General features: G+C 43.1%; 3 protein-coding genes across 8 annotated transcripts in view; all 3 read left to right on the top strand.

The window, feature by feature from the left end:
- Positions 1–4,786, top strand: part of gphna (gephyrin a) — an 87,992-nt gene extending 83,206 nt beyond the window's left edge. For all 6 annotated transcript variants that reach the window (XM_080850639.1, XM_080850637.1, XM_080850636.1 and 3 more), the window contains 3 exons: positions 2,326–2,429; positions 3,418–3,514; positions 4,169–4,786. In XM_080850639.1, the coding sequence (XP_080706765.1) occupies positions 2,326–2,429; positions 3,418–3,514; positions 4,169–4,302 (335 nt within the window). In that variant the 3' untranslated portion in view covers positions 4,303–4,786. The remainder of the gene's footprint in view (positions 1–2,325; positions 2,430–3,417; positions 3,515–4,168) is intronic.
- A 3,341-nt stretch (positions 4,787–8,127) lies between these two features.
- On the top strand, positions 8,128–13,405 carry LOC308374241 (breast cancer metastasis-suppressor 1-like protein-A; the record flags this gene model as incomplete). The annotated part of the gene is made up of 10 exons (XM_080849971.1): positions 8,128–8,263; positions 8,382–8,472; positions 8,752–8,879; positions 9,047–9,126; positions 9,684–9,780; positions 10,372–10,461; positions 10,926–10,990; positions 11,158–11,197; positions 11,422–11,575; positions 12,386–13,405. 10 exons carry the CDS (start codon positions 8,128–8,130, stop codon positions 12,501–12,503), a joined length of 999 nt encoding a protein of 332 aa, XP_080706097.1. The 3' UTR covers positions 12,504–13,405.
- Positions 13,406–13,768: 363 nt separating this feature from the next.
- The window catches only part of ttc7b (tetratricopeptide repeat domain 7B), a gene marked incomplete at its 3' end in the record, with an annotated part of 52,558 nt that continues 48,826 nt past the window's right edge, over positions 13,769–17,500 (top strand). The window contains exons 1-3 of the mRNA XM_080850257.1: positions 13,769–13,909; positions 16,573–16,727; positions 17,224–17,392. Coding sequence (XP_080706383.1) covers positions 13,789–13,909; positions 16,573–16,727; positions 17,224–17,392 — 445 coding nt within the window. The 5' untranslated portion in view covers positions 13,769–13,788. The remainder of the gene's footprint in view (positions 13,910–16,572; positions 16,728–17,223; positions 17,393–17,500) is intronic.

The following is a 17,500-nucleotide window of genomic DNA, read 5'->3' as shown; positions in this document are numbered from 1 at the left end:
AACATACCCCTCCTCTTCTCCCCCACCCCTGTGCAATTGCCCCCCCCCCCCCTGGACTTCTGAGTCTGAGCTCAGGAGACAGGGGGTCTTCCTATGGATCAGGTGTGCCCATGCTACTGCCCCCCCCCCCCCAGTCCCTAAAGACCACTGTTTTCTCCAGTGACCTTCCCTCTGCTGTGACCACACTGCAGTGTCTGCAGGCAGGAACTGGCCCCCTCATTGCTCCTTCCTTCTCTGTGAAGCTGGTGGGGGGGTGGGACACTCTGCCCCTCCTGGGCTCACCCCCTCGTTCCTAGTTTGCCCCCCTACCCCACTCTCAGCTCACATGTCCGTCCGTTGGTCTGTCCGTCGTCCTGTGAATGGAGCTAGGCTAGGCTGTGTTGACAGCCTCTCTTTCTTTCTCTCCTTCTTTCTTTCTGTTTCTTTCTTTTTCCATTCCTCCTTGCTTGCTTGTTTGCCTTTTGCTTTTTTTCTGCTGTTTCTCTCTATCTATCTCTTTCTTTCTTTTTCCCTCTCTCTCTGTTCATTTCTCACTTCTTGTCTTTCTATATTATTTTCTTTCTTCTTCTGTCTCTCTTTCTTTTTTTTTTCTTTCTTCTTCTTTCTTCCTCTTCTTTCTTCCTCTCTCTGTTCTTTCTTCTTCTTTCTTCTTCTTCTTTCTTCCTCTCTCTGTTCTCTGTGTGTCATGGCTACCCCCCCTCCCCCCCAAGGTAATTTCAGCTACAGGGACACAGGGGTGTCTCTGCTGGAGGGGGTCCCCCTGAGTGACACCGAGGCCAGCCGGACACCCGTGTCACCTCCCCCCCGCAGAAGTAGGTGCTCTCCAATAAGGAGGAACACACAGAGAAAAACAGAGAAATCAAAACACAAACAACAACAAACAAACAGCCGGTCACCACAGCTCAGAAAACGGAATGTTGTTTTTTAGTTTTTTTGTTCGTTTGTTTGTTTGTTAACGGGAAGAACTGTGGAATAATGCAGCCTCTTTAATGTGAACTAGTTTTGGGGCCCTCATTTTTAGATTTAGATTGAGTTTGATTTGGTTAGATGTAAAGGGATGACCTTAAATAGAAAGATAACTTTTCAAATGACAATTGTTCTACTCTGTTTTCTGAGAGATATACATATTATTATTATTATTATTATTATTTTGAGTATTCTTGTTCTATTTTGTTTGAGTGTGTTGGTTCCTCTATGGTGCTGTTGATTGGTTGATTGGCTGTGGTTGGGTGCTGTTGATTGGCTGTGGTTGTATCACATAGTGATATCCCTACTGCCCTCTTGCCCCGCCCCTGACGTCCCCAGACTACCAGAGATGCCCTGCCCTGTCCTACCCTGCCTGCTGCAAGGGTCCTGAAGCTACCCTTCCACAGCCCTTCATAAAACACACACACACACACACACACACACACACACGCACATACACATACACATACACACACACACACCTACAAACACACACACACAGACACACACACGCACACCTACTCACACACACGCACACACCTACACACACACACACACACACACACACAGACACACACACCTACACCTACACACACACAAACACACAAACACACACACACACACACACACACACAGACACACACACGCACATACACATACACACACACCTACAAACACACACACACAGACACACACACGCACACCTACTCACACACACGCACACACCTACACACACACACACACACACAGACACACACACCTACACCTACACACACACAAACACACAAACACACACACACACACACACACACACACACATACAGTACCCTTTTCTTGCTAATCCTCTTAAGTACACTACGCAGCGCTCTCTCACATATCACTCTGTTGTACACCTCCAAGCAGCGACACGTGTTTAGATGACTTCTTGACTCAAGCACACCGGGTTGTCATTTCATTTCAGAGTTATGTGTGTTCTGTTTGTGTGTGTGTGTGTAAAACAAACTAACCAGGATTGTGGACCCCAAAATTGCAATCTTTAACCAAGACCCCCCCCCCCCATATGGCATCTACCGGCCCCCTCCTCTGTACCGCCACCTGTCCTGAGAGCATGGTGCAGCACACCCCCCCCCCCCACCCCACCCCACCCCACCCCACCCCACCCCACCATCAAACCCTTGTCCCTGTTCCAGAGTAGTTACTTACCCGCACGGGGGAACCCATTGACCCAGATTCCACTCACCCTGCATTCTAGAGGTCATAGTTGTCCGTTGTCCATATTCCCCTCTTCTTATCAAAGATCTGTCTTTCTTTTTCTTTCATGCTCTCTCTTTCTCTCCTACGCTCTCTTTGGGTCCTCAGGCAATCCAGTGTCGGCGGTCGTCACCTGTAATCTCTTCGTCATCCCCGCTCTGAGGAAGATGCAAGGAATCCTGGACCCACGACCAACTATCATCAAAGCTCGGGTGAGCATCACCGTCAGGTCTTGAACCTAAACCCAGCCACAGTCGATCGAGTTCATATCATCTGTCACTGCGGTTACATGGATTCGAATTACTGACTTATTCCGACTGAAATAGAATGATCCCTTTCTTGAAAACGCCTTTATTTGAATAATTGCGGGCCGACTGCGATCCGATTGACACCCTGAGATAACTCTGTCCGATTCGGTTGATAATTCGGACATTGCGCACAGGTAAACGGTGAATTTGACTATGAACTGGACTCTGCGTCTTTGCGCATGTTTAGCTTAGCCCGCAGGATTAATACAATTATCACTTTCTACCCTACCCTACAGTACCCACTTTTAGATATTAGTGGATCACATACCAAGCCATATCAGTTGATCCCCAACATGCAGTCAGACACACCAAGGGCCGTTAGACTTGATTCCTGTACTTTGTCGACAGCCATGACCAAATGGTTGGATTCAGGCTTATTAGCATTTAGATGACCATGGTCAAACTAGAACCTCTTTCTCCTGTCTGGCTAGTTATATAGATAGACCTCATCCTGAACTAGAGCCCCAGACACACCTCCCTCCCTTTCCCTATGTTTTACACACATCAAGCTCCCCCTCAAGTAGACATCAAGTACACCTCACACCTTGACACACTTAATTAGAAGACGGAAGATAACCATGAAGAGTATTCTCAGTATACTAAGTATACTAAGAGTATTCTCATAACGGTTTACTGTGTTGTGCCTTAGACATCCCGAGGCCAAACTTTGTTTGAATAAACGGATTATTTTACTAAGACCGCCTTCCTGAGTCTCTTACTCAGAACAAGTTAACTTGAACCAAGGAAACAACTTCGGCGTTTCAAGGATTCTCCAAGAACAGCATACTCTTTCACCCTCAACCCTAACCTTTAACCATACCTTTTACTTGTAGTGGGTTTGTCTCATGATTAGGATGTCATCAGTATGCGTCCCTCTTTCCACCCCTTTCAGTTATCGTGTGACGTGAAACTGGACCCACGGCCCGAGTACCACCGCTGCATACTGACATGGCATCACCAGGAGCCGTTGCCATGGGCACAGAGCACAGGTACTGGACGCCACAGACTGCATGAGAGCGGCTCTGAAGCCCCTGCCAATCAGCATCATGTCTTCTGTTGGACCTTGTGTTATGGTCGCTGTTGATGAGTGTGACAATAATAATGGGTTGCGGATTTATCAGATGCCTGAAAGTAGAATACCGGAAGTGACGTAGTGTTTCTAAGTGTCAGAATCAACTTTTTTAGGGTCAGGGTTAGGGTTCGAGTATAAGGCTAAAAACTAGGTCTCAGTTCCCCTACCAATGCCTGAAAGTACGTTACACTTCCTGAACTCCCTGTGTATGACGTCATATGACGCCGATATTCTACTTTCAGGCATCTGATAAATCCGCAACCATAATAATGCTTTGTATAACAGAATGCTAACTTGTTGATGAGTCATCTAGAACATGTTTGGTCCCCAAATAATAATAATTAAAAAACGTTTAAAAAAATTACGTTTCTGAAGGACTAGCAAGGTTTTGGAATTTTAGTAGAAGATGTGACCAACTAAGTGGCGTTCAGTCATGTGACTTCAAATTGGTCTCTTTTTCTCTTACCTCTCTGTATCTCATGTCACTCACCATTTCTCTTTGTCTTTTATCTTTTTCTACCACTCTCTCCTTTCTCTCTCTCTCGCTCTCCCTCTCTCTCTTTCTCTGCAGGGAACCAGATGAGCAGTCGGTTAATGAGTATGCGCAGTGCCAATGGTCTGCTGATGTTGCCGCCTAAAACCGAGCAATATGTGGAGCTGCACAAAGGAGAGGTGGTAGACGTCATGGTGATCGGACGGCTATGATGTCATCCCCAGGGGACGGACAGCGAGAAGAAGAGAGAGAGAGAGAGAAAGAGAGAGAAAGTGAAAGTGGTGCATGTCCACATAACATTACTATTCTGTAATATGCAATGGCACAGCAAGTTTGTACTCATTTGTCCAACCGACGTTGATTGAGGGTAATCAGCAACTCACTGAAGCAAATAAATGGTTTACGGAAAATGTTAATTAGAAAAGAAAATCATTATTATTTCAAAGGAAGAAATTAAAATATTATACCTTTTAAAATAAGACTATATATATAATATATAAGATTTATTCTGTAATATATTATTATGATTATTATTATGAATATCATCATCATTCTATTAAGCAACTCTGTTCTCGTTCATTGCGATTGCTTTGTGTGTTCAACGCTAGCCCTTATAGATAGCAGTAGCATTTTAGTAGAACGCTGTAGATTCCTGACCGGAGTTCATTGAAACGCTTATTTCCAGATTTTGGAGGAAGGACAAGAGTGGGGGGGTTCATTTTTGGATGGGTGGGGTGGGGGGGGGGGCGGGTGGTGGGGGTGCGGGAGGGGACCAAGGATGCCACTGGATGTAGCCACAGCCCTGGGCCACAGCTACGGAAGACCTCATGAAAGCGTCCGAAGGCGTTCATCCCAACAGCTATGGAAGACCTCATGAAGGCGTTCATCCCAACACCTATGGAAGACCTCATGAAGGCGTTCATCCCAACAGCTATGGAAGACCTCATGAAGGCGTTCATCCCAACACCTATGGAAGACCTCATGAAGGCGTTCATCCCAACACCTATGGAAGACCTCATGAAGGCGTCCGAAAGGCGTTCATCCCAACATCTACGTAAGATCTCATGAAGGCGTCCGAAAGGCGTTCATCCCAACATCTACGTAAGATCTCATGAAGGCGTCTGTCCGAAGGCGTTCATCCCAACAGCTTTGCTTGTCCTTTATCTTGTGAGTCGTGTTCATGTGCACAGTGCCAACAGCCGGGGGGGTCTGGGGCAGGGGGACTTGATAGGGGGGCAGCAGGGAAGACCTGGGGGGATGGCGGTTGTCAGGTAAGGAACAGGCCGACGGTTCTGAGCAGCTCACGATGATGTGCTCGGGGACGGACGCAGGTGGAGGCCTGCCACAGCCACACCGCAGGGGCCTACATCCTCGCCGTGGATGCTGTGACCTTATGACCTCACTGAAGCCCCCAAGCATCGCCTCCCTCTCCAATCCCCTCCCTACACCTTCCCCTCAAGACAGGCCCCTCCCCCCAGGCCAGGCCCCTCCCCCGACTCAGTCAGTTGACACATGGGGACTCGAGGGAAACCTTTTGATTGGTTCAACGTTAAAAAGAAGAAGAAAAAAAACAAACACTGAAGGAAACAGCTTATTTAAGCGCTGAAAGCCTTTTTTTAAACTTATTCAAATACAAATATAAATATAAATATATATATATATATATATGAGAAAAACAACAACTGTACAGTACAGTAAAAAAGGATGGGTGATATTGTACAGATATGTGACCAGCACTCCTATGAATAACAAAACAAAAAACAAACTCTGTACTATAATGACATTTTCTGTAATGATATTAAAACTGATGAAAGAAAATTAAAACCTTGATCATTACATAAACATATTTGCCTCGGCTTCTTTGGTTCTGTTTGACTAGTGGGGTGGAATGTTTAAGTAGCTGTTTGGTTTACTGTTTAAGGAGGCGCTGTCTTAAGAAGAATGATTATTTGTATTATTATTCCAACATTCACAAACTGATCTTAAGGTCTGGTCGATCACTGATCTGGGTACATTGTCATCAGGTGCAAACTTCTTCTATTTTCTGAATTAAAAGAAGCTTCCCATTATTTGCACGCGTTCCGTGCACTTGGTTCATTCTGCAGGCTACCCGCAACAAGGTGAGATTTTGTGCATTTTATACAAGTGCATCTCAAAAATATATACAGTACCAGTCAAAAGAACCAGTCAAAAGTTTGGACACACCTTCTAATAAGTTTTTTCTTTACTTGTATTACTTTCATTGTAGATAACACTTTTTTTTGTTTAGTACATAATTCCATGTGTTCTTTCGTAGGTAAAATGTCTTAAGTATTAATCTACAAGGTAGAAAATAATAAAAGTGTATAAAAAACAGAAGGTGTGTCCAAACTTTTGACTGGTACTGTATATTTTCATGAGCTGTAAGCCGAAATAATCACGATTAAAACAAAAAAAGGCTTGAAACATGCTACTTTATGTATAATAAACCTAGAATATATGAAGGTGTCACTTTTTTTAAATTAAATGTTTTAATTAAATGATGAACTTTTCCATGACATTCAAATTTTTTGAGATACACTTGTAGTTCTGGCCCAAGGAAAATGTTATTGTGAAATCAACCCTTAGCCACTGTAAGGTATATCGAACATGTATTAATAAAGGCCCAGATTCAGACGGAGACCTTTTTTTTTTTTTTTATGTGTAGGTTCCACATCTGTCAATGGGTAAAGCATAGCTTATTGATGTTCTCTATGGGAAGTATCACTCCAGTCCACATGGAGGCGATAATGAAACGCAATTGTCTAAGTAACCTCTAACTAGGCAGCAAGCAAGAAAACTTGGCCCCTTTGTGATTGAGTTCCGTGGAGCTAGCGACAGTAAGCGGCAATATGGCGACGGAAAGCGTCAAAATAAAAGCTTGCCTCAAAGTTTTGTTTGAAAATCCGGTTTTCAAACTTTTCAACGTTTTACACGGCCTGTTGTGTTGCCTATTACTCTTCATAAATACACGGCGTATTGCATTTGCAAATGCTGTCATTTAGCAGACTCATCTTGTGAATAATCATGGAATGAGACGGCAGCCTGTTAGGTAGGTTACACAACATTTAGTTTATTGTTGTTTATTATCATTCATTTCTCCATTCAATTTTATATAGATCACCACATCCAGAAGGATTCATGTCACACCAAGGTCCACAAGGCCGATTAAAAAAAAAATTGAGAGAGTTTTGAATTGAACTTGCCCTATTATGTGAACTATTTAAAATATACATGGATTATGCACCATACTCTTAACACACACATACAGAAATACATGCTTAAAAAATATTTTGGAAAGAAACCTCTTATTCTGTGAGGTTTTGGTCCTGATGGACCGCAGTTTCCAGAGGGGAGTTTCTCAAAAAGACCTAACCAAGGTGGTAGGAATCAGTCCAAATCTTTCCTGCTCATTGCAGGGACCTGGAACCTGCTCCATCACCATCTTGCAGCATTAGGGTGGACTCAGCGATGGCAGTGTACAAGTCAGTTAACAAGACAGGCAAGGTGGCAGTATCTGTATACCTTTCTACATTAGAGTTATGTCATGTAATACTATTTATTTACATTGTCAAGTTCTTGTTATAAGAAATATTTCTTTTGGATCATTTAAAACTAATATTTACGTTTGGAGTTTTATTTTGAAATATAAGAATGGCGGTCATATTGAAATGTTATTGTCGCTGGCTGCACGCTGTTTTATGATTGGACCACTGCCTTTTTCACTACGAAAACAACAACTACTAGGTAATGAAAGTGGCTCTGTCTGTAGATTATGTAGTATAATGTGTTTAATACACATTTCCAACAACTGATATATGTTAAATTGTTTACGGATTCTCTAGCACGTTCCTGATTTGTATTGATTGTTTGGAGTTATCGGTTCGCATTCAGACCTACACGTTTGGTTCCTACACGCTTTCAAGACTCTTAGCTAGCTAATGTTAGCTAGATAGCCACTAAAAACAACAATCGCATACGTGGCTGTTCATTGCTATTATTATCTGTTTTTAGCTACAATGCCGGTGCACGCGAGGGAAAAGAAAGAGAACAACCATGAGGAAATGGAGGTGGATTATCCGGAGCAGGAGGGTAGCAGCACGGACGAAGAGGACTCGGAGACTTCATCCGTGACAGAGGATGGAGACAGCTCGGGTAACGTTATCTTATAGGCATCATAAGCAGTGTAGCTGCTAAACTTTATCTGAAACTATGTACACAGTCACTGTAATGCAGCTTAAGCCTATGATATTTTTTTATCTTCCAATAACAGAGATGGACGATGAAGACTGCGAGCGTAGAAGAGTGGAATGCCTTGATGAGATGACCACTCTCGAGAAGCAGTTCGGTGACCTCAAAGACCAGTAAGACACTGATTACCCATCCCCGATGACAGAATATGGATGCGAATTTGAAATTTCAAAACCTGGCATTGGCGACATGTTTTCAACGAACTTCATTTAAGGCGCATTCGGTCAATAGGCCATACGTTCAGCCAGAAACTAACGAATAAAGAAGAAATAGAGTAATTGTGTAGCTGTTCTGAGAAAACAGCTTCCCTCTTAAAGATGTTATGACAGCAACATGCTCGTTTCCTAGTTGGTGTATTTAAGTCCTGAGTGAACGTGCTTCTTTCTCCTGAGGTTATACAAGGAACGGTTGAATCAAGTGGATGCCAAACTACAGGAGGTCTTGTCGGGCAAAGCTCCGGAATACCTCGAGCCACTCGCTGCTTTGCAAGAGAACATGCAGATCAGAATAAAAGTTGCTGGTAAGTTATACACAGCCATATATGAGGGAAGTGTGTGTGTGTGTGTGTGTGTGTGTGTGTGTGTGTGTGTGTGTGTGTGTGTGTGTGTGTGTGTGTGTGTGTGTGTGTGTTTGTTTGTGTTTGTGTTTGTTACTGACTGCAAGTCTTGGATCTTTTGTCAATGGCAGGGATATACAAGGAGCTGTGTTTGGACTCTGTGAAGAATAAGTATGAGTGTGAAACACAAGCTGCCTACCAGCACTGGGAGGTGAGTGAATGTGTTTATTCTACCGTATGTTCCCACGGGTGACCACACTCTCCTGTGCCGGGGAGATGCGTTGGCGCAGTCCTCTCCGCTTGGTGCTTATAGCTGTTGGAAGGGATTCTGTCTGGAGACGTTAAGATAAACTGTTTTAAGGATCTGATGCCTAACACAAAAATAGAAGCACACAGAATAAAAAAAGTCCTGAGATCTTAAATTTAATTTTTTACCATTTGTTCAGCCATGGCAGACAAAGTGCGGCCCTTTGGCTGTCCCTGACCGTCCGGAGGTCAATGGTAAATTAGGAATCAAACGTTTAACAATAAAAATGTATATTACTATTAATATGTATACTTATACTATTGCATTGCAAGCTTGCTTTTGTGTGTGTGCCATGTGTATCGGTCTAGGCACACCTTTAAAACTGCAACATGCTAATTTTTCATGCTGAATTGAGTTCATCCTATTGGTCCGGCCCTCCACAACAGTCCCACTATCTCATGTGGCCCCTTGGTGATATTAATTGCCCACCCCTGATCCATGGCGTCACCTTTCTTCCGCAGAGCGAGAAGCTCCTGCTGTTGGACACGGTGCAGAGTGAGCTGGAGGAAAAGATCCGCCGTCTGGAGGAAGACAGACACAGCATCGACATCACCTCAGGTGCCATAGTGACTCTGACGAGGACGGGTCCTGATGGAAGACCTACCTCAGAAAAGCGTCAGACTAAATATTATAAATGGGCATGTTTTTATGTGCCTCTGTGCGTGGGGAAGGGTTTCCATGCTTGCAAAAGTTGTGTGGATGAATGAAACAATTATATGAACAACAAGAATGGGAGCATTCAGAGAATGCAAACCTCCGCCTTGTGACCTTGACCTTTGACCTTGACATCTGAAAATCGAATCAATTATTGACATTATATTACCCAATCACCCCACAAAGTTTGATGGAAATCGGTCCATGCGTTTCTGCGTAATCCTGCTGACAAACAGACAAACAAACAAAGAAACATACAGGGGCGAAAACATAACCTCCTTGGCGGAGGTAACAAATAGTGGAGACCATGCTAATGCTAACTCTTATTGGAAATTGAATAGCTAATTTAAATGCTAATAGCGATTCATTGACAGTTTTCTAAGTGTCAGTTGTATGCAGTTTTTTTATTTCATCCCAATGGAATGTGTTTTACATCATATATGATGTGGGATTGTTCATTGACTGGTCTATGTTTTACCGTTCTTGCTCCAATAGAGCTGTGGAATGATGAGCTCCAGTCCAGAAGGAGTAAGAGGAGAGACCCTTTCAGCCCAGACAAGAAGAGGAAGCCAGTGGTCGTCTCTGATATCCTTTCTCGGAAACCCGCAGTGTGCTTTGCTCTTCACGCTGGTCTACATTTACATTTAGTCATTTAGCAGACGCTTTTGTCCCAAAGCAACGTACAAGGGAGAGAACAGTCAAGCTACGAGCAATAGAGACCTAGTTTAACAATAAATACTCCTTAACATAAGAGATAGAAAAAAAGTGCAGGAATGTAACTTCTATAAGTGCAAGTTAGGAAGGATGGTGCTCTCTGAAGAGTTGGGTCTTCAAGAGCTTCTTAAAGGTAGAGAGGGACGCCCCTGCTCTGGTAGTGCTAGGCAGCTTGGAACTATGAATGAGGTCTAATGCCGAACCCAGTCTCCGTATTGTCAAGTTTAGTTTAATTGGAGAGTTGTAAGATATCTGTGATGGTTTTTGGTTTCTAGGTGATGCGTGTTTCAGACCACCCCAGATTTCCGTTTGTTGTTCTTCTTTAACAATCTCACGGCCATATATTGTGTACATGCTACAAGATTTAGACATTCTGGAGGACTGGACAGCAATCAGAAAGGTGAGGCTTTCAACAACCACTTTGATGAAACCCTCTTTCTGTTAAGGAGTGCATGTTATGCATGTTGTGATTATGTTTGCACATTTGCACTTGTTGGGCCCCTATGGATTGTTTGCATCTATTGCTTTAGTCATTGATCTCACTCTCTGCACCGCTATGTCTCACAGGCTATGGTTACTCTTGGACCTCACAGAGTCAAGGCAGATGGTAGGTCCTCATGCATTGACAGCAGACAGTATTCTCTTGTTGTAGCTCTTACTGCAGCCTTAAATACTTAGGATATTTTAACTACTATATTCCCTATTTACTATATGTCTCTTATACTGCATACTACTAAACGTTGGCCAAAACCATTATAAGTGTTTAATGCTGCTTTACACGTTATCCCATGTTAATGTGTTCTCTGAATTACGCCCCTGGGGTGGAAATAGTGGTGCCCCTGGTCAAGCCTGAGAAGCAGCCGCATCATCCGCAACAGCAGCACCACACAGCGAGGTCAGAGGACGGGCGTTTGCATTACGACGGGGAGTGGTACGGCCGAGGCCAGAGCATATGCATCGATAAGAAGGACGAGTATCCCACAAGGTGAGCTGCTGCTACTGCTATTGCTACTGCTGCTGCTGCTGTGGCTGCTGTGTGCGAGTGAGTGAGCTAGTCTGTGAGTGAGTGAGTGAGTGAGTGAGCGAGTGAGTGAGCTAGTCTGTAAGTGAGTGAGTGAGTGAGCTAGTCTGTAAGTGAGTGAGTGAGTGAGTGAGTGAGTGAGTGAGTGAGTGAGTGAGCTAGTCTGTAAGTGAGTGAGTGAGTGAGTGAGTGAGCGAGTGAGTGAGCTAGTCTGTAAGTGAGTGAGTGAGTGAGCTAGTCTGTAAGTGAGTGAGTGAGTGAGTGAGTGAGTGAGCTAGTCTGTAAGTGAGTGAGTGAGCTGAGTGAGTGAGCTAGTCTGTGAGTGAGTGAGTGCGTGTGCGTGTGCGTGTGCGTGTGCGTGTGCGTGTGCGTGTGTGTGAGTGAGTGAGTGAGTGAGTGAGTGAGTGAGTGAGTGAGTGAGTGAGTGAGTGAGTGAGTGAGTGAGTGAGTGAGTGAGTGAGTGAGTGAGTGAGTGAGTGAGTGTGTGTGTGTGTGTGTGTGTTCTTCTCACAGGTTGGATCTGAATGTTTAGCACAGACATTGGCAGTCAGTCTGAACACTTTGGTGATTTGCTTCCTTTTTTGTTTTGCTTTGCCAGTGACTTACAAATATGATTTAAATGTTTGTTTTTTTTTGGTTACTCTCATGCTAAATATGTCATAGAAAATATAATATTAACAATTATAAGTTAGTCATAATTTAAACAAGTAAATAAATAATGTTAATGAATGATTTCAACCAGACTGAATTCTCTTATCTGAACTCTTATCCTAGTGCCATAATCACCACGATTAACCATGACGAGGTATGGTTCAAGCGTCTGGATGGCAGCAAGTCCAAACTGTACATTTCCCAGTTACAGAAAGGCCGATACACCATCAAACACTCATAGATGTCCAAGAAGTGACCCTTGGCCCTGCTATCTCTCTACCTTACTGCCATCTCGCATGCCAGCCTGTAAGACCTCTTTCATAAAGGACTGCCAAACAGCGTTTCCATTCCAGTCCATTCTACGTCCAGCCTATCATGTATTGAAACTTTAGTGGGTTTAGTGCGGGGACTTTTATGTATGATTTCATTCAAGAGCTAAATGGGGAGGGGTTGGGAATACTGCCAGAAAATAATGATTTTTTTTTTTGTATTGAACAATATAGGGAACAAAAGTATGTTTGTTTGTTTTTGTGTGTGTGTGTGTGTCTGTCTGTCTGTCTGTCTGTCTGTCTGAGAGGGAAAGTATGGATGGTTCAGATGTATGCATGCTCCATAGCACTGTAAGGTTTTTTTTTCTGTCTTCTATATGCACATGTTTACTTTAACAGTTTACAGCAAAACTACCACAAACCATGATGGGCATATGAATACGTTTCATGTATTTTTATAGCTCTGTATTTCCGTATTTTTCATGAATTCTCCCCGGTACGTTTGTGTGTATGTGTATTTGTATGAGTTAATTTGTGTGGCCATATATGAGCAGAACCCTCTCCCCTTATCCCACTACTTTCACCTCATCTGCATATTTTTAATTGTGTTACTTCCATAGCCTCTGTCTGAAATATACAAAGTGTGAATCCACAATAAGTATTACAAAATTAGATATTTTGTTTGCATACTGTATAGTAGTGCTAACTGCCTTAAACTGATGCATTTTTAAATATTTGGGCCAGATTTAGTCATTTCTAGTCTAGAATTTGCCAAGGAGAAATGTCTCCCTCCTCTGTTCAATTCTGTACGCAAATGTACATGTGTATTTTACTATATTGTGCTAGCCTTTCACTTTATTTTCCTGCCAGATATACCTCTTTATCTTGTACTTGTATTAGAGTTAATTGTGTAGCTAATTTTTTTTGTTTATCAGTATGTCAGATGTTTCCTTTTGACTGTATGTTCACGGTAAGAAAACTATTTCTGCTTGTAAATGTGGGAAATAAAGCCCGATTGGAGAAGAGAGAAAAAAACAAGTCGTTTTGAATGTGTGCTTTTTGCTCAGTGGTTACTTCATTCATTTCACTTGACGTCGCAACACTTTGAGAAACCGATGAATGAAATTTTGTTTTACTGCATTGCATTTTAATGGAGCATATCCTGTAGATGTCGCTGTTTTCCCCTCGTTTACAATTCAAGCTGCCGCAGATCTTGCCTAGCACTGGTGTTGTGGTCTTGCTTTGGAGAGAAGGAAGATGACAGCCAGAAAGTCTGGGTCACGACTAGAGACAGAAATAGAGAGATGTCGTTCAGAAGGACAATGGGACAAGATACCGGAACTTGTGCGACAGCTGTCTGCTAAACTAATCTCAAACGGTTGGTTGCAAATTATTACAAATTAATATTTACATCTCTAGGTAGACAGCTAGCTAGCTAACGTTTACCAGCCCTGCCTCGCTAGCAACATTAGCTTGCTAGCTATCTGCTGCTAGTCATTCTAGCTATCTTTCTGGGGGCCTTTCGCGCTATTAGAAAATGTATTCTAATTAATACTCAGAAGTTGGAACGGAGAAGAGTCCTGTTTGGGGTTTGGTAGATGTCCTTAAACTTTCATGTTCATATTTTGCGATAAATGTTCGAAGGTTTGCTGTATGGGAAATGAGAAGTGCCATGGGCATATGACGGCTGGAGTTTACTAGCAAGTTACACTACGTTTCCTGTTTTAGGGAATTTTGACATTTGGCTAGATGACTAGATAACTGGCTATACTTGTGTTGTGCTATACATATGAATGACTAAACGCCAGTAACATGTGGCAATAGTGGCTCTATTCATTCAGATCGTTGGTATTGTTTTGTTTTTTTCATGACTGAAGATATCAGTTTTGGTTGCCAGAAGTCGGCAGTTGAGATTTGACACAAGATGCTTAAGAGGTAGTAAGCCAGCCTCACGCAAGTCAGAGCATGCTGGCACCTTAACCCTACTAGCGACAAGTTCACCGAATACACTACTTAATGATCCAAGAATACAAAATATTCTACTGTACGAAACAATAGCCTGATTATTTTCCTTAAGAACTAGATACCCATTACAAATACGGAAATAAGCACCCTTTCAAATGTTTTGATCAAGATGCTGACATTGAAGCGGAAAGTAAACATTCCAATTCAAGTCGTCTGTGGGCCTAGCTAAAGTAGGGGGGTTTCCACGTGACGTACATTTCAAGAGTACCTGCACACGTAAACATGTCTTAGTGTAGATTAAGAAACTCGTGGAGGCACACAAAGCTTAACATTCACAAAGTTGTGGCATTTTGGTCTAATCTGAGATGGAATGCACCTATCATGACTGATCATGCGCAGGAATATTGGCCAGCCTGTTTGTCACGTGACGTACAATTGGTGTAGGGGGGCAATATTATATGTTATAATAGGTCATGGAGGGGGTGGCAGACTATCAATACACAACGGTGGGAAACATGTCATTGTGCAGACTAGTTTATTCAAAGCAGTTTACAGAAACCCCTAGGCAATCCAGCCTCACAGACATTGAATAAGCCTTATACTATTGATAAACCCACATGTTGCAGAGTTTTGAGCCGAGATTAGCATAAATGAAGCATTCTGGGCAAGCAGCATTTTGAAACTAAAGCCGGTTCCTTAGAAGTTGAGTGAAACCCTTTGGTCAAAGCCTTTTTTCTAAACACAAGATTTCATATTTTTAAAGATATTTTTAAAGACATCTTATGGCCCCTAAATGGCAGCGAGATTGTTTGTCTGAGCCCTAGTATTTTCACCAGCTTTGTAACCTGATTTAAACTCTTTACATTCCAAGAAAAGTACAAGGAACCTCTGCAGTCCATTAACCAGCTTTTGAGATTCAACTTCATGCAAGAGTTTTTGTTCTTAGTAATCCCAATCAAACTGCTTTTGCATACTGTTATGACTGTGCTAATGCCTCTGGGGCCTCTATGTGCCAATGATAGACTGTCTTTGATTCAAAGACGATATCAGACATCCTAGGCAATTTGATGAAGAAAGTGATTCAGTGTAATTCCGTGAAGAACCAGCACACTGATATTAGATTGTGACAATCTGGACCTTCTTCAGCTGGTCAAGAAAACAACGACAGAGACCAACACAGTTGCCTAATGTCTCAAACGGCCTCTTCTTCTAAAGAATGTGTGGAGCAAATTTGTTCTCTCTTCTTCCCATTCCGTTTGGTTTTGTTAAGGCCTAGTTCCGATCAGTGACAGACAGCCAACAGACTCGCTCCCCCTCGGAGGGAAGCAGGCTAGTAATAATAATAATAATTAATTGTATTTTTTAACGCACTTTCATTCAAAACGATATCAAAGTGCCTACATATTAGAAACTAACAATACATAACATAACAACAATAATAAAATGATATAAAAAATGAGTTAACATACATAAGCATAAAGGCTTAGTGTGAAGGCTTCAATGACCGTGTGCTCTGTGTACTAAATTGCCGTTGGTAAACCTGTGTGATCCCCTTATAGGACCAACTGAGTGTGTTCAAAACCTTGCAGGAGAGGTGATGCTAATCTAAGTACCCTGGCTAATGTCCCATAGCAGCCCTGTTATAGTGTAATGGCCGGCTATTGCACATGTTCAGCAGTGTGTGCCAGTGAGTTGCTATTAGGCTAGTTATCAAGGCTAATGCTGTAGCCAATCAGTGAATTACCAGTGATTAAAAGTACTTCCACTCCAGCAACAACTTAGATAGTTTTTGTTTTAAAGAGTAGACAGTATTGATTTTTGGACTCCCTATATCTTGTGACTGACACACAGAGTATTAAGTGTTCAATTGGACAATCACTAGTTAGGCTTGAAATTCAGGTATTATTAGTTTTATTATCAAATTCTGTATCACATGAAGTCGTGTATCTTAATTTTTGTACCTGTTTACTATGGCTGTGAGTGTTATTGTGAATAGGCTTCTAAGTATGACGTATGACTTATTATTTGACTTCCTCTAACTCTGTGTGTGTGTGGGGGGGGGGGGTCTGTGTGCAGATGACCTCGGGGAGCTCTTGCTCGGGGAGTCCAAGCTCCAGCAGTTCCTCAAAGAGAACCCCATCAAGCAGGACGCCAGTCCCCGTGGCAACCGGCCCCGTCTGGTGGAGGTCCGCAAGCACCTGACGGCCGCGCTGGACCGGGGAAACCTCAAGGTGAGGAGGAGTGCCACGGGATTACTGGATTAATGCCAGATTTATACTCACCCCGTGTCAGATGGGTTAAGCCCATGTGTGTGTGGGGGTGTGTTTGTGTGTGTGTGAGTGAGTGTGTGTGTGTGTGTGTGTGTGTGTGTGTGTGCTTGTGTGCTTGTGTGTGTGCTTTTTTAACCTTTTCCACTTCATCAGATAGCCTGAGAAGTGAACCCTAGGCATAACAGTAGAGGGTCACTAGCATTTACTGTAGGGCTTTATTCCATATGAGACATAGAGGATAAGACCCTAAACCACAAGGAACTAGGAATGTTGGTGCAAGTTATTTAATTTTTCTCAACCTTAATCTCCTTCTCTCTCTTTCTCTCTCTCTCTCGCTCTCTCTCTCTCTCTCACCCTCTCTCTCTCTCCCTCTTTCTCTCTCTCTCTCTTGATCTCTCTCCCTCTCTCTCTCCCTCTCCCTGTCTCTCTCTCCCTCCCTCTCTCTCTCCCTCTCCAGCATGACTATCTTCAGGAGGCCAGTCTCCTGATGGCTAAGCTGTGTTATGTGGAGGGAGACTACAGAGAGGCCCTTAACCAGTACGGCCGGGTCACCATGGACGACCTGCAGCTTGTTGGGGCACCAGTGTACCGCCTGTCCATGATCGCAGAAGCCTATGCCACGAAAGGTAAAAACTACGAGATCCAGCATGCACTGCACCTTCAGGGCTTCATAACCTTTGATAAAGGATGTCAGGATGCCTGGGGTAAAACTACGAGATCCAGCATGCACTGCA

This window comes from Sprattus sprattus, assembly GCF_963457725.1.
Source record: "Sprattus sprattus genome assembly, chromosome: 13".
NCBI lineage: Eukaryota > Metazoa > Chordata > Actinopteri > Clupeiformes > Clupeidae > Sprattus > Sprattus sprattus.
Note: the sequence above shows the minus strand (reverse complement) of the source record. Positions and strands in the feature narration are given on the sequence as shown.